Genomic DNA, 18,445 nt, shown 5'->3' with positions numbered 1-18,445 from the left:
GCGATTTGCAGCATCCGCTACCGGCCGATCCGTGGGGCATTTTTTTCTTTTCCGGGTGGTGTTTCGGGCCGTGCGAAGGGCTTTTTTCTGTTTCTGGGACGGCTGAGCACCGCAAACCGGCCGCCAAGACGGACAGGCCCGGGGTCCATTAAGTGACTCAAGCGGGTGTCGCTAATGTGTAATAGCACTTCCCTTTGCCAAGAGCGACAGATGCTGACTGTCACACCCCTAAAATGTGCGCTCCACCTCAAAACAGGCCCGGTCTAATATATTTATATTATAACAATACATTATACAAATGTGAATTAACGATTACTTACCCTCATCACGAGATATTATAGACGTTTGAATGGATTGAATATCGTCTTCTTCTTGTTCTTGTTCTTGTTCTTCCACTGCCGTAGCACTGTAAATTCTCCTATGAGAATCCAAATCAATCTTGTCAGCAGGTATCCAGAGTCTCCAATTTTTATAATAAATCTTATGTCCCAAATATGCGACCAATACAATGGGGAAAGCCAGATAATTCTGGAAAAAATTAACCACATCCAACTCCCCATGTTTTTCTACAGGTGCAATGGCAACCCAAAATTGAGTCACAAGACTGAAGAACCCAATAAATACTGCCAACCAGGACCCCCAATACCCTGTCTGTGCCTTGTATCCAATCTCATCTAGGGATTTCCCCTGACTCTTCATAGCATCTCGTAGACGAATGTGCGAAAGAGACATCGACATCCAGATGAATAATTGAGAAAGACCGGAAATGGCTAATAACCATGTGAATACATCCTCTCTTTTGTCGCTAGCAGCCACGAATCCAATCATACCAAATAATATGGAGATGATGAAACAACGGATGGGACGACCATTCATGTCGATGAAATTTAACCATTGTGGTAAGGAACCTTGTTCACTTAAGGAAAGTAATAATCTAGAAGACGAATACAATGAAGAATTGGCTACAGATATCACTGAGATTAAAATGACTGCATTGATGAAATGTGGGACCACTTTCACACCGTGTGATTCAATGGCAATGACGAAAGGTGAAGCATGAGATCCTGAATGAGAAGAACCTAGTAAATTGGGACTATCGTAGGGTACGAGGAAACAAACTAAGATGGTTGTCAGTAAATAAATTAATAATATTCTGTAAACAACTTTCTTGCACGCGTTTGGAACCGCGGATACGGGATCTTCTTGTTCATCAATACTTAGTACAACCACTTCAATGCCACCATAACTGAAGGCGGCATAGGTAAATACTGTACAGACACCTTTAAACCCATGGGCAAAGGGTCCCGGGTGAATCCAATATTTTGCACCAATGTAACCATCTTTACCAGCACCACCAGTAATTATCACAATAGATAATATAATAAACCCAGTAATCATTAGTATCTTGCAACAATTACAGAAAAATTCTGTCTCAGCGTATCCCCTTGCACCAAAGAGATTGACTATGATTACCACAATGAAAACACAAAGAACAAAAATATCGGGGTTTACATCAGTCCAAAAGGAAATAGTTATTGCCGCGGTGACTAATTGTAAAGGTAGAACCGTCAACCATTGTAGTGTATAAAGTAATGAAATGGCAAATCCTAATGAAGGGTCAATTAAAATGGATGGATAGCGAGTAAAATTCCCCACTAACCCACGATAACAAATACCCAATTCACCCGCCGCATGAATAATACAATATATCATTATTGATGAAACAGTGTACCCAATAATTAAACCGGCTGGACCTGCTTTCGCTAAAACTTGACCGTTACCGACAAGTAACCCAGTGGCAATACCGGTACCCAAACTTATCATTAGCAAATGACGGCTCTTGATGGTCTTGGATAATTGTGTATCCTGGGCTTCTACATCAGAATCTAAATCAGAGTCTTTCCTCTTGAACGAATGACAGAAATCTTGGAAATAAGTTTTAGCATTACATTTGGAAGTAGAAACTGTCGTATCAGCACTTGCAATTGGTTTTTCAGAAACCTCAATTTCTCTCTTTTTAGTTGATTCAATCTCGATTGATACCATCGATGGTTCGCCCTGTATGGAAGACATATCAAGCTCTGCACAGCCTTTTCCGAATAATCGCAAAGTCAAAGAATGTGCTTTCCTACAGAATGGAGTTCGAGAGAGGTACATAAATAGGTAACATTAAATAAATAATATGTTAATTAGTCAAACAAGAAATTTCATCGCAGAAGGGTCTGTCGATGGTCGAAAACTGGAGCTAGGGAAGATTACCTTTAAGGGAAAAGGCATTTTCGAGTGGTCTATACGGTCTTTTTTTTCATTGTCGCGCCGCATACAAAGAGCGTGAAATGCTGAATTGGACCCTCTGACACAAAATGTTGCCTGTCTTAATTTGGACAACCTATAGCCGACTTGGAAACCACTTTAGTTGGACTTTTTTACTCGGAAATTGTTAGAATTTGTGAGACACAGGTATAACAGAAATCTATCTCTAGTATAAAGCTTTGGAGTACATGGCACCGTAATTAGATTGTATGAAAAATATTTCCGTTTTATAAGAATGAAAAATATATCAGATGGGGTATTGGGTTGACTTTGTCGTTGGAATTCTGTGTGATTTGTTTGTTGTGTTGCAATGATGTCAGTGTCCGATATGGTTTCATTAATTTAATCTGAGTCTGAAGGAGATGTTGGTTTTGAATTATGGTGAATTTTGTGAGCGAATACATGTAATACAACTACAGCGTCTTTTTAAAATAAATAAATGCTTAATAACTAGAATATACCTGAAAGAAATACCAGGTTGGTCATTAGTGTTCCAAGGGAAAGAAGATGAATCATTTATCGTATGTTTATTCGTAGAAACAATGGTAATATTATCAAAAGATAAAAGTAAAGCAACTGGAATAATTCAAGTGTCAAGACAAGGATATGACACTAAAGTTATCCAAGATGGTACTCCAGAAGAACAGAAAATGTAGTTATCTTCCCCCACGCAAAACACAGTTACAAGTTCATCACAGGACAAACTTCCTTCAGTGCCAGATGATGAATATTGTTATAAGTGACCCTGATGATAAGTTGATAGAGGATAAGATAAAATTTTGGTTTAGATGTAGTTCCAATCTCTTGAGTAAATATTTTTCATTCAACCTAATTACGGTGTCATGCACTTCATCGTTGTATACGAGTAGTTTGTGGTTTACTTATGTATCTTAAATTCCATCACCAAATACATCTGCTATTGTTCCACAAGTTAAAATCTAAGAATTTAATAATGTATTATTGGAATAAAGGGTTGAAAAAATTTATTTACTTTAAAGATGTTTTTTCCAAGTTTCTTTTATTTTTGTTCTTTAGCATATTTAAAAATTTTAAATAATAAATATAAACACCAATTTTGATTTAATCTAAACCTTAGAAGATCCAAATATAACACCTAATTAGGCAATTCAAGCTCTTTGGATAGAATTTAAACATTCACTTTTAAATGTGGGGAAGAAATTTGAAAATCACGATACCAACCCCCCCTCACTTTTTCTTGTTATATTTACACCTTTAACATCTGATGTAAAATACTGTAGTAAACTTAAAACACCTTAATATATCTGAATTAGTCTCTAGTAGACGTCCTATCTAGCGATCAAATATTTCAGCAGTGTGTGGGGTCGGCGCTTATTTTTTCTAAAAAATTACGCGTAACACAACAAACAAGAAAAACTTCAAATTCACACTCGAAGTTCATCGAGCTAATCACACCCATATAGTTCCAAGGCCCCTAATAAGAATGCCATCAAGTTCCAATGTCACTACCCAAATACCAAAATAAGCCCTTCAAACCACCTCGGAGACTAATATCGGCTCAAGCAAACTCCAACTCACCATTAAATAGTACCAAACGACTCCCCAGTGACAACTTTGCCAATGAAACCACATCCAAGAGAATAAAAGTACCGCCATCCAAGGAACCGGTAACAACAAGTAATACCGGAGGCGATAATGGCACCAAGTGTTTTACAATAATGTATCGGAAACCGTCAATGAAAAAACACAAGACATGGGATAATGACGGATATGCACAGCTTAGGACATCCAACAACCTTATCCTCTTTAATGATGCTGGGACTAAGATTGGTAATCGTCACCTTACGAATGATTCTGAGTTATGTGATTTTATTTTTAAAGCTGGATCATGGGAAGTTCAAGTGGATTATGAATTATCGGACCCTAAAGAGTTACAAAGGGTCCGTTCTTTATTATGCAAAAATAATCAAGCAACAGTTACTCCCCCATCTTCTGCTAGGACTAACGGTAATGCTATCACTAAGTCAGTTACACAAAATAAGATTCCAGTTTCTCAGTTATTTAATTCGCAAACTGTAACAAAATTTAAAACAATAATGAAGAAATCTGATGCTCATACCCCACTATCCTCCTCTAAACAAAATGAAATTACTTCTAAGAAAAAGAAATATCAACCAGTGTTTGATGTATCAAAGATAGAAAACCCCATCATTATGAACAAGTGGAGGGATGCCGACGTTGATGTCATAGTAGATCCATTATTGGGGAAATTATTGAGACCACATCAAAGAGAGGGTGTAAAGTTCATGTATGATTGCGTAATGGGTCTAGCGACCAATCATCAAGAAACAGATGAAGATAATACAGGGAAATCTTTGATCTTGGAGAAGGATTCTGATATTGGTGGATGTCTATTAGCAGATGAAATGGGATTGGGCAAAACATTGATGACCATAACATTAATATGGACACTTTTGAAACAATCACCAAGTTTGAAAAACATTGCCTGTTCACAATCTGGCGTACCATTACATGGACTATGTAGGAAAATATTGGTAGTCTGTCCAGTGACGCTTATTGGTAATTGGAAAAGAGAGTTTGCAAAATGGTTGAATTTAAATAGAATTGGAATACTCACTTTAAGCTCCCGAAATACTCCGGAAATGGATAAAACCGCCGTAAAGAATTTCCTCCGAGTTCAAAGGACATTCCAGGTTCTAGTGATAGGTTATGAAAAATTATTAAGTGTTTCTGAAGAACTACACGGCTCAAGAGACTTGATTGATTTGCTTATCTGTGATGAAGGGCATAGGTTGAAAAACGGGTCTTCCAAGGTATTAAATGTATTGAAAAATCTTGAAATTAAAAGGAAAATTCTTCTTTCAGGTACTCCTATTCAAAATGATCTCAATGAATTCTATACTATAATTGATTTCCTTAACCCTGGAATTCTTGGATCATATCCTTATTTCAAGAAAAGGTTCATAGCGCCTATTACGAGAGGAAGGGACACAGAAAATAGACACAATGAAGATATTATCGAACTTGGTGAGGGTAGATCAAAGGAAATGATTGATATAACAAGAAAATTTACCTTAAGAAGAACAAATGCTATTCTCAGTAAATATTTGCCCCCCAAAACGGATATCATTCTATTTTGCAAGCCGACACAATCACAACTTTTGGCCTTTAATGATATCCTGAGTAGATCAAGGATAGATTTTGCCAATCTATCTTTTAATTCATCATTGGGGCTCATTACCCTTTTCAAGAAAATTTGCAACTCCCCAACATTAATTGGTGATGATAGTTACTACCAGTCAAAGATTAGACCTGATGGTGTAATCCAGGAAAGGTATGATCGTTCTTTAAATTCTGGAAAATTAAAAATCCTAATGACACTTTTAGAAAAAATTAAAGGTAATACCAACAATGAGAAAGTTGTCATCGTTTCCAACTATACACAAACCCTTGATATAATCCAAAATCTAATGAATTCAGCACAAATGGTATCTTGCCGATTAGATGGTTCAACGCCAGCGAAACAAAGAGATTCCATAGTGAATACATTTAATAGAAATCCCTCTATTTTTGCGTTCTTATTAAGTGCGAAATCAGGTGGGGTAGGTTTGAATTTAATAGGTGCGTCTCGTCTAATTCTTTTTGATAATGACTGGAACCCATCCATTGACTTGCAAGCTATGTCTAGAATCCATAGAGATGGACAGAAAAAGCATTGTTATATATATAGATTAATAACAACAGGATGCATAGATGAAAAGATTCTGCAGCGACAATTAATGAAACATAGTTTGAGCAAAAAATTTCTAGATTCATCATACACGACCGGAAAGACGGGATCTAATGATGACTTATTTACTAAAGAAGATTTGAAAGATTTATTCACCATTATGGAAACCACTAAGAGTAATACTCATGATTTAATTTGTGACTGTGAGGGTACAGGTAAAAGCGTGTCACTTAATGAAATAGCTCATCCAAAGAAGAAGAATTTAGAGAAAAGGCGTAACAGCTGGACCAATGCCTTGCAATTATCACAGGTAATGGAGGATGATGAGATGAAGAATATGCAACAGAAAACAAATCTAATGAAAGAATGTTTCGTCGGTTATAAACATATTGACCCTCTGAAAACAAATGAATTGGCTGACAATGTGACTTCGAATACGTTAAAAACTATGAAAGAATGGATAACATTTGCCTTTATAAATGATGAAAAAGTTGATAGTACAAAGGAGGATATCATAATTCTAGATTAAAAAATTCTTTTTTTAGTATGTTAATTTATGATCATATACATTAAGTACTGAAAGATTATAGAATGCATTATTGATCTTATTTAAAACCAAACCATGGCTAGACTGACTTCTCTGAACCTTAAAAGAGTCCTTCTAAGTAGCTTTTATATTTTTCCACTGGATTGTGAATACTCCTTTGAGTCATAAGTTGTGCAGAGGTTGTATCATGTTTTTTCGAAAACCTTCGCTATTATTATTTTCAAACGTCGGTCAGTAAGATCTGTCTATATGTAGATATAAACAATATAATGAAGCATTTAACCTTTATTGTTCAGTTGAACCTGGCTCATTGACAAAGAACTACTCCTAATTCCACAAGCATTGACTACAACAATTATCGATTACAGTTCAAGGGCATGATGTCTCTTCTCAATTATCTTCGATCTATAATGAGATTTAGAAAAACTAACGTCAGTTTATTTTTGCTTCTAACCTATGTTATAATAGGAGCCCTCTACATACTAGACCATACCAATTATAAACATTCAGTTCCAACAAGGGGGGATGACCCTTACAATTATAACTTACTTGAGACTGCATGGACAGATTTACAAAATATTACAAAATCACCACATCCATATACTTCAAGAGATAATGATAGAGTGCATGATTACCTACTGGATAGAGTGCGCCAGATTGGTAGTAATATACCATATGCTGATATTTCAGATGACTACTATAACGGATTACATACGCTATTCAGACAACCTGATGTTTTTAACGCCACTTCAAGAAGAGCAAGGGTAATATATTATGAATCTTCCAATATTATTGTCAAATTAGAAGGTTCTGACCCGAAGCTACCAGGTTTGCTACTATCTGCACATTTTGATTCCGTCCCAACAAGCCGTGGTGCCACAGATGATGGAAAAGGTATTGCTTCACTACTAGCTCTACTAACCAATTTCTGTAACGAACAGCCCGAGAGAACGATAATATTTAATTTCAATAACAACGAAGAATTTGGTTTATTAGGGGCCCATTCATTTTTTAAGCATCCTTGGTCCAATTTAGTGGAATATGTCATAAATTTGGAGGGTACTGGTACGGGAGGGAAATCAGTTTTATTTAGAACATCAGATATCTCGACGGCTTCAATATACAAGGAAGCTGTCAAATACGCTCCATTCGGTAACTCAATATATCAACAAGGGTTCTATAACCGCTATATCGGGAGTGAGACAGATTACAAAGTCTACGAAGACAATGGCTTGAGAGGATGGGACATTGCATTCTACAAGCCTAGAGACTTCTATCATACCATTGAAGATTCTACTCTGAAGACATCGAAAGCTGCCCTCTGGCATATGCTGCATACAAGTTTACAACTTTCGAAATATATAGCCAATACTGATGCAGATGAACATGATAGTTCACCTGCTATTTATTTCGATCTTTCAGGGATGAGATTTTTTGTTTTAAGTTCATCCAATCTTTTCATATGGAACTGCATTTTACTTACGTTGACTCCAGCTTTGCTTTTTCTATTACTCTTTTTGTTGTCAAGAAGGGAAGATAAAGTTTTAGATTCCATTGCTGTTAAATTAAGATTTCCAGCATCTTTATTAATATCCATCAGCCTACTGTATTTTACGCAATTAGGGTTACAAAAGTTCAGTCCATTGTTCATATCAAGGAATCACTTAATACCGTTGATTGCTTTGACAGCCGAATTTATTCTGCTTAACTATATGATCCTTTCAGTTTTCGAATATTTTTCGCCTTCGTTTGACTTCAAAACTATTGCCCTCACCGATCTTGTATGTGTAAGTTGGCTTATGATACTTGTTGCAACTATTAAATTGCGCTCCTCCCATTACACTTATACAGGAATATACCCTCTAGTAATTCTTCACATATGTGTATTGTTCGGAACCCTTTATGGATACATAGCCTCGTTACTAAACAAGAGAATTAGGAATACCACCAATCCTGAATTGGAAAGTAATTATGGGAGCGTCAATGCTGATGAGATAAATGCTCCTAATCACCGAACTGAGTCCATAAATTCAGCAAATAATTCAACTGAAAATACAGAAGTGACTGATACGGCAACAGGTATAATAAATTCTAACACGCAGAGAAACGAAAACTTGAACGTAGATGAAAGAGCCCCACTCTTAAATTCAAGAGAATCATCTATTGAAACTTCTATGACAAATCCAGACAATTTAAAATCGTTGGAGGGTATGGCACTAAACTACGATTGGAGCTTGCAATTCCTTTTGGTTGTTCCATTAGGAACGTTTATTGTTTTTAATGCTTTTGATTTAATACTTGACGCATTAAATCAAACGGTCCAGGAGAGCGCAAAATCGTCTTTAGATGTTATGAAGGTCTTGCTAATAGGAAGCATTCTGATCTCATTGCCAGTCCTGCCATTCGTTTACAGGTTTAATTTTGTTGTCATCATTCTCTTTACTGTCACGTTTTTAGTAACCATCTCGGAAACGTTCCTAGGAAATTCATTTACGAATGATTCTCCATTAAAATTAAGATTTTCTCAGAGTGTCAATATATCAAACAGTAGTGGCACCAACGCTATTGTGAATGTGTATGGTAGACAAGGGGGATATATTGAAACATTATTGAATGACTTGCCAAGTGTTAAAAATGACAATAAAGTAGTATGGTGTGTAGATAAATTTAACGGTAACGAACAATGTTCTTACATCGGAGAGCAACCAAATATGATTGATGCTCCCTTTAAAGAAAATGTATCACCCCGTGACTTATTTTCTGTTGCTATTCTTAAGAATGATAGAAAATCCAGCAACAGATCACCTTACGAGCCAATAAATGCAGAATTGTCGATCAATGTTAAGGAAAACAGAGCGTGTACCTTGGAATTTTTCGGCTCATCCAAGGGAAACAAGTCGCCAGTTAGACAAATAACGATTTTTCACGACAATAGGAATGATTCAAAAGCTGAAAATTTCAAACTAAATTCAGGGATTGACGAATTGCAACTTAATAAACTTGATTTTGATCAAGAATCATATCATGTGCGGATCCAATGGTATCCCAGAATTTTAGATACTATAGATGACGAGATATCCGAAATCGATGATGATAAGGATATTGATTCTCTGAATGTAAAAGTATCATGCTTCTGGGGAGAATATGACTCTGAATCATACGTTGGCGGTCAACATAGGAGAAAGTTACCTTCTTATGATGAACTATTGGAGTATGCTCCTTTGAATGTCTCATTTTCCAACTTAAACAAGGGCTTGCTTGATATCAATGAGGTGATTCAATTATGAGCCTTCATTTAATAACTTTATAGACACCACAAGTTGTACATACAATATATTATACTGAAGTATTTATTTCAATTTAAAAGATGCGTATTTCGTTACTCCTACCCTATAGAAGTTAGTCTTATAATAAAAAATATCATTAATTATTGTTAAAGGGAGTCCCCATCTGTAACCGCATATTTGCAGGAACTGGAATATAGTATCCACCAGGAGCTATTGGAATAGGCATTGGTTGTTGTGCAACCTGGATAACATCACCCTGTATATTTCCAACCGTTACCGCATTTGGATAAGAATTGAGCCGGCTGTGGGTCAATATTTGATAGGGTTGATTATAAGGAGCAGAGTGCTTTCGTGGAGGTTGAGCTTGATAATTCATCATAGGAAGCATTTGATATGCTTGCTTGGTTTCAATTGGAGGAGGTGGGAAGTTTAGGTTTAAATTCTGGGTTTCTTTCCCAACTTTAATATTCCCACAGACATCTTCGTAATTGGTAACAATAACATCACTTTGAACCCTATCGATTTGATTCTCGACACTAAAGACTGAATGATCCTGAAATGTTTCCATTTCTATTAATGTCTGGATGGGGACCTCTGTAAAGACATGGTCAATCTTTAATTTACTTGTGTTTCTTCCAATTCCATTAAATGTTCTTAATTTACTCATCAATTGTTTTAACTCTTCATAGAATACCCAATCATTCTCCAATTCACATAATTTTAACGCCTTGTCTGCTGATTCAATGGCTTTATTTATCTCACCAGTTGCAACATAAACTTGAGAGAGTCCATACCATGCAAATGCCGTGAAGATATTATTAAAACTTCTCATTCTTGATGAAGAATTTGTAGAATCTGACTTAGTGGACAAATTAATCGCTTCCCAATAGCTGGCAATAGCATCTTCAATTTGTCCCAACCGCAGATACAAAGATGCGATAGATACCCAGATAAAGGAGAGTGCAGGATCAGAGCTAATGGCTCTTTGATAGTAGTCATATGATAAGGGAATATTATTAATAGGATCTGCCTTGAGAAGTAGACGCCCTATCATATAGTTAGGCATGGTTTGGTGTTCTAAGGGCATGGAAGACATTTCCAGCTGTAATTTATTTATGGTCCTTTGTAAGTCAGTTTCCTTTAGAAAATCCAACTGAATCTCCAATAATAACAGAGGTTGTATGGATTTTGTTGTGTGCGGGAGCTTTGTTATACCTTGTGCTATTAAGTGTGACGATTGATGATCTTCATTGAGAATGAAGAGTAAAGTAGCTAATAGAAGATAGGTGTAACTTAGTTTATTTAAAAAATCATTCATTTTAATGGGAGGGATGGAACCTAGATTATTGAGCACAGAGAGTATTTCTCTTAGCTGATTTATGGCATTAGGGAAATCATTTACCTTGCGATACAATTGTGCTTTTGATAGAAGGGCTTCAACATATAATGAAACATCAGTACATTGAGCTTCCTGTATTGCATGGTCATAATAAAGTATTAAACTTTCTGTAGTTTCCTTATGGTTATCAAATAATAGTAGTATTCTGCATTGCAGGATCAATAAACTTGCATGTTCAAGTTTGTATGCAATGTTTGAAATATTAGGATTCAACATTTCCAACGCTTTAAGTATAGCATGATTTGCATCTTCAAACTGATCCAATTTATAGTACGAAACTGCTAGGTATTTCCATACTCTGTAATCAGAAAAAACATTTGCTGCCCCTGTATTTATTGCATTAACTAGAAGATGAACAATATTGAGATAGCTACTGTTTTTACAATAAGCATTTGATAATAGTAATAAAGTCGGAACATTTGTAGGTAATTTTTCTAAGACTTGGCTCAATAATGAAAATGCCATTGGTAGTAAATCCATCTCAACTGCCAGCGAACCACATTTCCTGAGAATATCTGTGTGCATTAGGTCCCATTGCTCCATTATAATTTGATAGTTCAATAGAGTGGTCGATGATTCCTGGGAAAGATGTTAATGAGATGTTTTCAATGATAACTTCAGAATGAAAACAACAACAACAATAATGATAACGACACAGAACTGATTTTAGTATTTGTTCCCAATGCTTAGAGGTTGCTGAACTTCTAGGTTTTCAACAGGAAAGAGGAAACGTAGGCAAAGTAATGGATGTTTAGCCTTTTAAAAATTGGCATCTGATCCTCCAATAGGTTATTCTTTGAATTGAAGCTGCTGCTTATATGTTACTGTTTATAATAGATTTAACAACCAAGAAATTGCAATAAAAGAACAACTTTAAAGGTACGTATATTAAGAATCGGAGGTAGAGAAACATTGGCTGGAGGGCCAAAAAACCTAAAAGGCATTGTTCCTTCTGAATCATACGCAGACAGCTTTCAATACAGTTTCTATAGGTTTCTACGAGGGGAACTTAGCAGTTGCTTCGGGCTCACGTTACCTACCAAGGTTTTGTGAGTAGTCTTCAGGCAAATATTAAGTATTTTTGCGACTAGATGCAAACCACATTTGAAATTCTCGAGTGTAATGACGGAGAAGCGTGATGGAACAATCGGGCGCTAAGGGGCAGCTCAGCAGAAGGACTAGAGGCAAGGACTTTAAAGTTTATAATGGGTACGGTGGTAGCGCTGGCAGCAACTTCTGATAATATCCTTGGAGAAAGGTACGCAGCGACATCCCACCTGAGTGGTTTCCGCTAGAAACCTTATATGTCGCAGGAACGGCCGGTCGAGAAAGTTTTTGTTCGAGGAAACCTTGCAGACGAGGGCGTAGGGAGTTTGTTAGCCAACGAGTCGGACAGGAATGTGGAAATGGCCTTCCATAAGGCGTGAAAAACCGGTGCGTGCAAATCCGTGCACAGGGTACAAGAGAACAGCGCACAGAAGGCCAACCGGTTTCAAAGGAGAGGAATGAGATCGGACAGGGCAAATTCCACATTCCTTGAGGATCGGTTATTGCTGCAAGGAGGACTGAAAGCAAAATCCCACCTCTCGTCGTAGTAGTAGAAAGAACGCCATTTCCCGGAACTGGGCCGGGGTCTCAGAAGAATCACGCAGCACTGTGGTTTCTTGACAAAACTGTAACAAAGTTGAAACTAAAAAATCCTCTTTAGGAAGGTTGTCTTAGAAACTGATATAAACGACAAGTTTGGAGAATCTTCCATAGAGCGCATGATTATTGTTTTGAGGACATGCGTACGAACCTTTCTTTTTTGCTCAATCTGCGGGTATTCCAAACACTTTCACCCACAAGGTGACATCCCCCCACTACATAATGTTATTCATTTAGGATTGAAATAAATGTATATCAAAGTAAAAAAGGTTTCTTTCGGTTGTATTATGAGTAGAAAATGGGTCAGACCACTGATCTTTTTAGCCTTCTTTGGAAACAGATATTTTTTGGTGTTGCCAAATACTTGACGCGTTTTTGTTTTTTTCTTCGCGACACAAATATTTGTATCAATCACATAATGTTCTTGCGACAACTTTCATTCTAATTACAAAAAAGACTACTCTAATCTGTAAACAAATTAACTAAACATTTGAAAGCTATTAAGGATAGAAAAAAAATGGATTTAGGTTCATATATTGCTAGTACGAAGAACACTTTTGCCAAAGAAGTTGATTTCTGGATTGATACGACATCAACGAATTTAGAAGAACAAAACAACAGACCATTAACTTCGGCCTCTTCATTCGCTAGAGTTTTTTCAGATACAACCAATGTCTCTAATGGACAACAATCCTTAACCAGAAAGTCTCCAAACAAGAAACCTCAAGAGCAGACTTCGCATCAAGACTATAGTACATTCCTTAAATTCGATGAAACACAGATAACATGCAAAGATGACTTTAAGACTAAAAAAAGTGGCATGGTATTTTTACCCAGAAGTTTCCAACATCATGTAATTAAAAAATGGATGAAAGAAAAATACGATCATGATGGGTATATCTTGAAGAAAAACTACAATTGTCCACCATCTGCGTGTGTGAAAAATCAGGAAATCTATGGAAATGATAACAACAATATTTTACCTCTAAATTGGATATCACACAGATACATTAGGAATTCTAATCTTTCCAAAGAATTGCTTTGTAGATTTTGCAAGGGATATAATTGGATTGACGTTGGTAAATACTTCAGACATTTGTTTTTGGCTCATGGAATCCTTACGGAAATTAAGCCAAAGGGGAGAAAAAAATATGTTGTGGAAGATTTACAATTTTCAGATTTCTTCACAGTGGGCGTTCAGAAGATTGAAATGAAGAAATTTTCAAGTAATCTATTACCATTACTTAATGTCTCTTTAATTCCAGTGCCTGAAGGATATTACTCTCAAACTTTAAATACTGGATTTAGAAGATCTCATGTATGCTGCCCTAATTGCAAGAATTGGTTTCGTCTTGGTTGGTGTGAACACGATGTTATTGTTAGAGAAGATCAGCAGAATTTTGATTCCATAAGGGATTATAATCTGAATTATGATCATATCTCATACACTCAAAAGAGGGACAGAGACTCGATAGAAGGATTATACGATAACTACTTTACTCATTATGTTAGGTGTACTTACACCAAATTTGATGGTAGATGTCTATATGTCCAGGTTTCATCCATTTCTAATAACTAAAAACATAAACTGTAAAATTATCTACATAATTTTTTGAAAATTTAATTTAACGAACCAATTTGGATTCATTTAAATGGGCATTTGCATCGTAGGTACTTGGACTCTTGTAGTTTACGTATGGTGTTTAAAATCATGAACCATATCCTGTAAAATAAATCAAACTACATTCAAATCACACAATTCTTGTCGCTTCATAAATGTAGTACATGATTTGAAGAGACTTAGATTTTAATTCTTAGCTTCAATTAACAAACCTAGCGTTTCTTCCTTTAGTATCAAATGACCATTGAAGCACTTATTGTAGATTTTTAAAACTCATAACCACCTTGCTAAAATTACTATGTATTTAAGGTAATAATATAATCTACCACATAAACCATTCAAGCGAAAGGAATCCCTAACATATCATTGAATCTTGTCGACTGACCATTAATTTTCTAACACAACTTCTTTTGAGGCTCATATCGGGTGCAAATATTGCATTTTTGCTAGTTAAAACGCTCCCATTGCCCCGAATGAGTAGTTGCTAGCCACTTTTTTTTTTTTTTGACCTTGATAAGAAAAAAAACCTCTTTTGGAAACATCGCTGTGCTTCCGTGAATAAAAAAATATTATTGGTAAAATTATTTTATGTCATGCAATATTACTTTCGTCACTAGAAGTATACCGGATCTAAACTGCAAAGAACTCTCCAATACATTGGAAGGAAACAATTTTTTGTAGGCATGACTCCAGCTGAGCTGGTTCCTCCTCATCTCGATAGAGTCTTACTAGGCATCCGTACCTACGTGCGATACTCTATGCGGTTTTTAGATTTTGTTTCACGACTTGCCTGTTATCAAATCAGAAATATAGGCTCCATAGGTATGCACTGGGTGTTCCTATGAGTGAACATTCTCTTGCAGCTTCCCAAAGGGTAACCTTTTTTCAAAAGGGAAAAAAAAATATAGGTTTCTGGAAGGAATATCGTCCAATCGCTAAGGCAAGTGAGTCCTCAGAATCTCCGATTAAAAAATCAGATCCCCAATTTCGGACGAGAAGACATTGTACAGAAAATTCTCAACAAAATATTAATACGAATTTAGAAATTCTGGCCCCACTCGCACGAACACTGTGTGCGCGTCTTTCTGAGCGAGTCTTTACGTAACCATGCGCGCTTATTAAACATGTTAAATTTGGAATTACTAGTTGCATTTAGTGTGATTGTCGCTCTACATCAACTTCTCTCTCTGTTCCACAGGGGGCTCGTTTGCTTGGAGGGAGGATGCACGTCTCAAATCCCACCCAGACACTTCTTGCATACCTTCGTACGACTCAACAGTAAATAATTATTAGCAGCCAAGGAAATGAAATATGAAGGACGTGGGCACAGAACTGCCCTCCTCGAGACTAAATCGATTTTTTCTTCTACCCACGTATTTAGCAAATTAGTGTCAGTATAAGGGAATTGTTTTCGCAGAAATAGGTGCCATATAGATCAAGCTACCATTCTTCCAATTGTTTATTGGAACAAACCATGGAAAAGGGCTGGCCGACTATCTTGTCCGTTACGTCAGTCAGATTCCCCGAAATGGCATGAACCCAAGATCAGGCAAGTTGCCAAGGAGTGCATACCAAGGGCAGGAATGCACACTTAAAACGTGAGAAACCCTGCACCTAATCTGGAAATAGAGTGGGCAAGTTGTCTTGATTTTCGCGAGACAATAATATATGGGGAAAAGTGGTCTGGTTCACCGTTCTGCGCGATGTTTCTACGGAGAGGATATGGTGTCTGGTGAATCGTTGAAACAATCCCATTATCTCCAGGAAGCTAATCCTGTACAAGTATCTTATCCAGCACTTTGTCTAGCAAAGGAAATCTCGTATCTACAATTATCTTTTCGTTCATCGAGTTAATTGTTTGAAGACTCACAAGAATGTATCATCAAGCACAATAGTTTTTCCAGTAATTGTTCTTGCCCAGTTCGGAAACAATACCAGGTACGTTAAGTAGGTAAGTAAGTAAGTACACACGCACATGTTCATTAAACTTTATTGTTGGGGTGGGATGTTCTGGCTCTGCTATCTACATTTCCTTTTCCCGTGTCTGTGGAGGATGGTTCAGATCTGTACTGTGTTGCATACCACAATCTACACTCTTCGAGGTGAAACACTCGACCGATATTACGTCGTGCTTTTTATCTGCTTACGCGCTCTTACTGCATTAGGAAGGTCCCGGTTAATTATGATCCCGATTTCCTGGGGAGCAGGGGATCGTCGCACAAAGCATGCGTCTTTTTGGCTGTTCACTGTATGTACCCTACATAACCCGTTTGTAGGCAAGCGGAAATTACACAATATTGCATCTGATGTGCATCGGGCAGAAGAATGCGTAGTGCGCCGGAAATACGGAATCCCAACGTTCTTGGTGCTCGAGTCTAAAAGTGACCATTTCCTCAGAAGATTGGTAGGGAAATTAAGCTTTCAAAGCAGTTTTACAAATCTCACAGCTGGACTTTGTGGTTTTAGCCACAGTCAACGCTTGTGCTTCTTCCTGCAATAAGGGTGATACGGAGCTTTCTCCGTCATACTGGGCAAGTTTCATTGTATTGAGCCAGAAATAAGCATTTCGAGAAGAATAGATAATATATAATAATGGAGAAGGGAAGCGCATCTGACATATTCGCCTTTCTTTCTTTTCATTAAACTTTCTTTCTTTATTGTTATGCACTTGGACTATTACAATACAGTAGTAAAACCTGTAATAACGGTGTTCTTCATTAATATTAACAATAGAATTAAATACCAATGTTACAAATTCAAAAAGATTTCATGACAAATACCATCACCCCCGAAGTGGAAGATAGTTTAACCAAATTGGGAGGGTACGACTCTCTATCGGATAATTTTGAGGATGAAAGTGTGATAGAACCACTATCATCCTTCTTACATTATACTCCACTTAATTCAAATTGGGGCAGTGGTAACTATCAGCTCTACGACAATAATAATAACACTCCAAACAGTAATTTAGGAACGCCGCTAAGGACTAGTTCCGAAAATATTTTGACTACAATAGATTATAATGGAATACCAAAATTTGACTCATATGCTGAAGCTTATTCAAAAATGCTAGATGAATCCCTACGTTGGACAAATATGAGTAATCCTGCAATATCAGAAACTGGATATAGTGTAAGCAAGCCAGCTATCCATAGAAGATACACGGATACTGCCTTGAAAGTTAACACAGCTTCCACTGGATACAGATTATCTGCACCAGAAATATATGGACAGGAATGCTCTTTAAATAAATTAGAAGTTACTCCTCCCATAAAAGAGGAAATATTTGAATCTAAACCCATTAAACAGATAATACCTGTAAATGATAGAAGACGCTCACCACCAACTTTATCAAATGTCATTAAAGCTAAAAACTCGGGCAAATATGGGAATTCTCATCTACCGTCTCCAGGACATAAAGTGGAAGTTGAAACGTCTGCATTTGACGAAAAATTAGGATACTTTTGTGATGTTTGTGGTAAAGGTTTTAGAAGACCATCTTCTTTAAGAACGCATTCTAACATACGTTCAGGTAACAGACCTTACAAATGCCCTTACAGTAACTGTACTAAATCGTTTAACGCCAAATCAAACATGCTAAGACATTACAAGTTACATTTTAGATTAACTTCTGGTGCATATGTTTTACCTAGTGGGGAAATCAGTCTAGAAAAGCCTACCTCGAAACAGTTATTTGGTAAAACTGATGACGACGGTAGTGCGGCCGATGAGTCATAGTATGACTAACAAATCCTTTAATTGTAACAATCAAAAGAAAAATATCAAACATTTCAGTAGCAATGCTACATCATAATATTCCTAATTCGGAGGAGAAAGGAACTAATAGATGATTTCTAATTTATAGTAATCTAAACAACTTTATACATACATATTGTAACTA

General features: G+C 36.6%; 5 protein-coding genes across 5 annotated transcripts; 3 read left to right on the top strand and 2 right to left on the bottom strand.

The window, feature by feature from the left end:
* Positions 1-312: 312 nt before the first annotated feature.
* TAT1 (amino acid transporter TAT1) lies at positions 313-2,157 on the bottom strand (the record flags this gene model as incomplete). The annotated part of the gene is made up of 1 exon (XM_003678114.1): positions 313-2,157. One exon carries the CDS (start codon positions 2,155-2,157, stop codon positions 313-315), a length of 1,845 nt encoding a protein of 614 aa, XP_003678162.1.
* Positions 2,158-3,791: 1,634 nt separating this feature from the next.
* RDH54 (DNA-dependent ATPase RDH54) lies at positions 3,792-6,572 on the top strand (the record flags this gene model as incomplete). The annotated part of the gene is made up of 1 exon (XM_003678113.1): positions 3,792-6,572. The coding sequence occupies one exon, from the start codon at positions 3,792-3,794 to the stop codon at positions 6,570-6,572; it is 2,781 nt and encodes a 926-aa protein (XP_003678161.1).
* A 3,441-nt stretch (positions 6,573-10,013) lies between these two features.
* NCAS0I01490 (uncharacterized protein) lies at positions 10,014-11,819 on the bottom strand (the record flags this gene model as incomplete). The annotated part of the gene is made up of 1 exon (XM_003678112.1): positions 10,014-11,819. One exon carries the CDS (start codon positions 11,817-11,819, stop codon positions 10,014-10,016), a length of 1,806 nt encoding a protein of 601 aa, XP_003678160.1.
* A 1,621-nt stretch (positions 11,820-13,440) lies between these two features.
* ECM8 (Ecm8p) lies at positions 13,441-14,502 on the top strand (the record flags this gene model as incomplete). The annotated part of the gene is made up of 1 exon (XM_003678111.1): positions 13,441-14,502. One exon carries the CDS (start codon positions 13,441-13,443, stop codon positions 14,500-14,502), a length of 1,062 nt encoding a protein of 353 aa, XP_003678159.1.
* Positions 14,503-17,289: 2,787 nt separating this feature from the next.
* On the top strand, positions 17,290-18,282 carry NCAS0I01460 (C2H2-type zinc finger protein; the record flags this gene model as incomplete). The annotated part of the gene is made up of 1 exon (XM_003678110.1): positions 17,290-18,282. The coding sequence occupies one exon, from the start codon at positions 17,290-17,292 to the stop codon at positions 18,280-18,282; it is 993 nt and encodes a 330-aa protein (XP_003678158.1).
* Between the last annotated feature and the right edge of the window lie 163 nt (positions 18,283-18,445).

Source organism: Naumovozyma castellii, chromosome 9 (assembly GCF_000237345.1).
Source record: "Naumovozyma castellii chromosome 9, complete genome".
In the NCBI taxonomy this organism is placed as follows: domain Eukaryota; kingdom Fungi; phylum Ascomycota; class Saccharomycetes; order Saccharomycetales; family Saccharomycetaceae; genus Naumovozyma; species Naumovozyma castellii.
The sequence above is the reverse complement of the archived record's forward strand: the minus strand, read 5'-3'. Positions and strand labels throughout refer to the sequence as shown.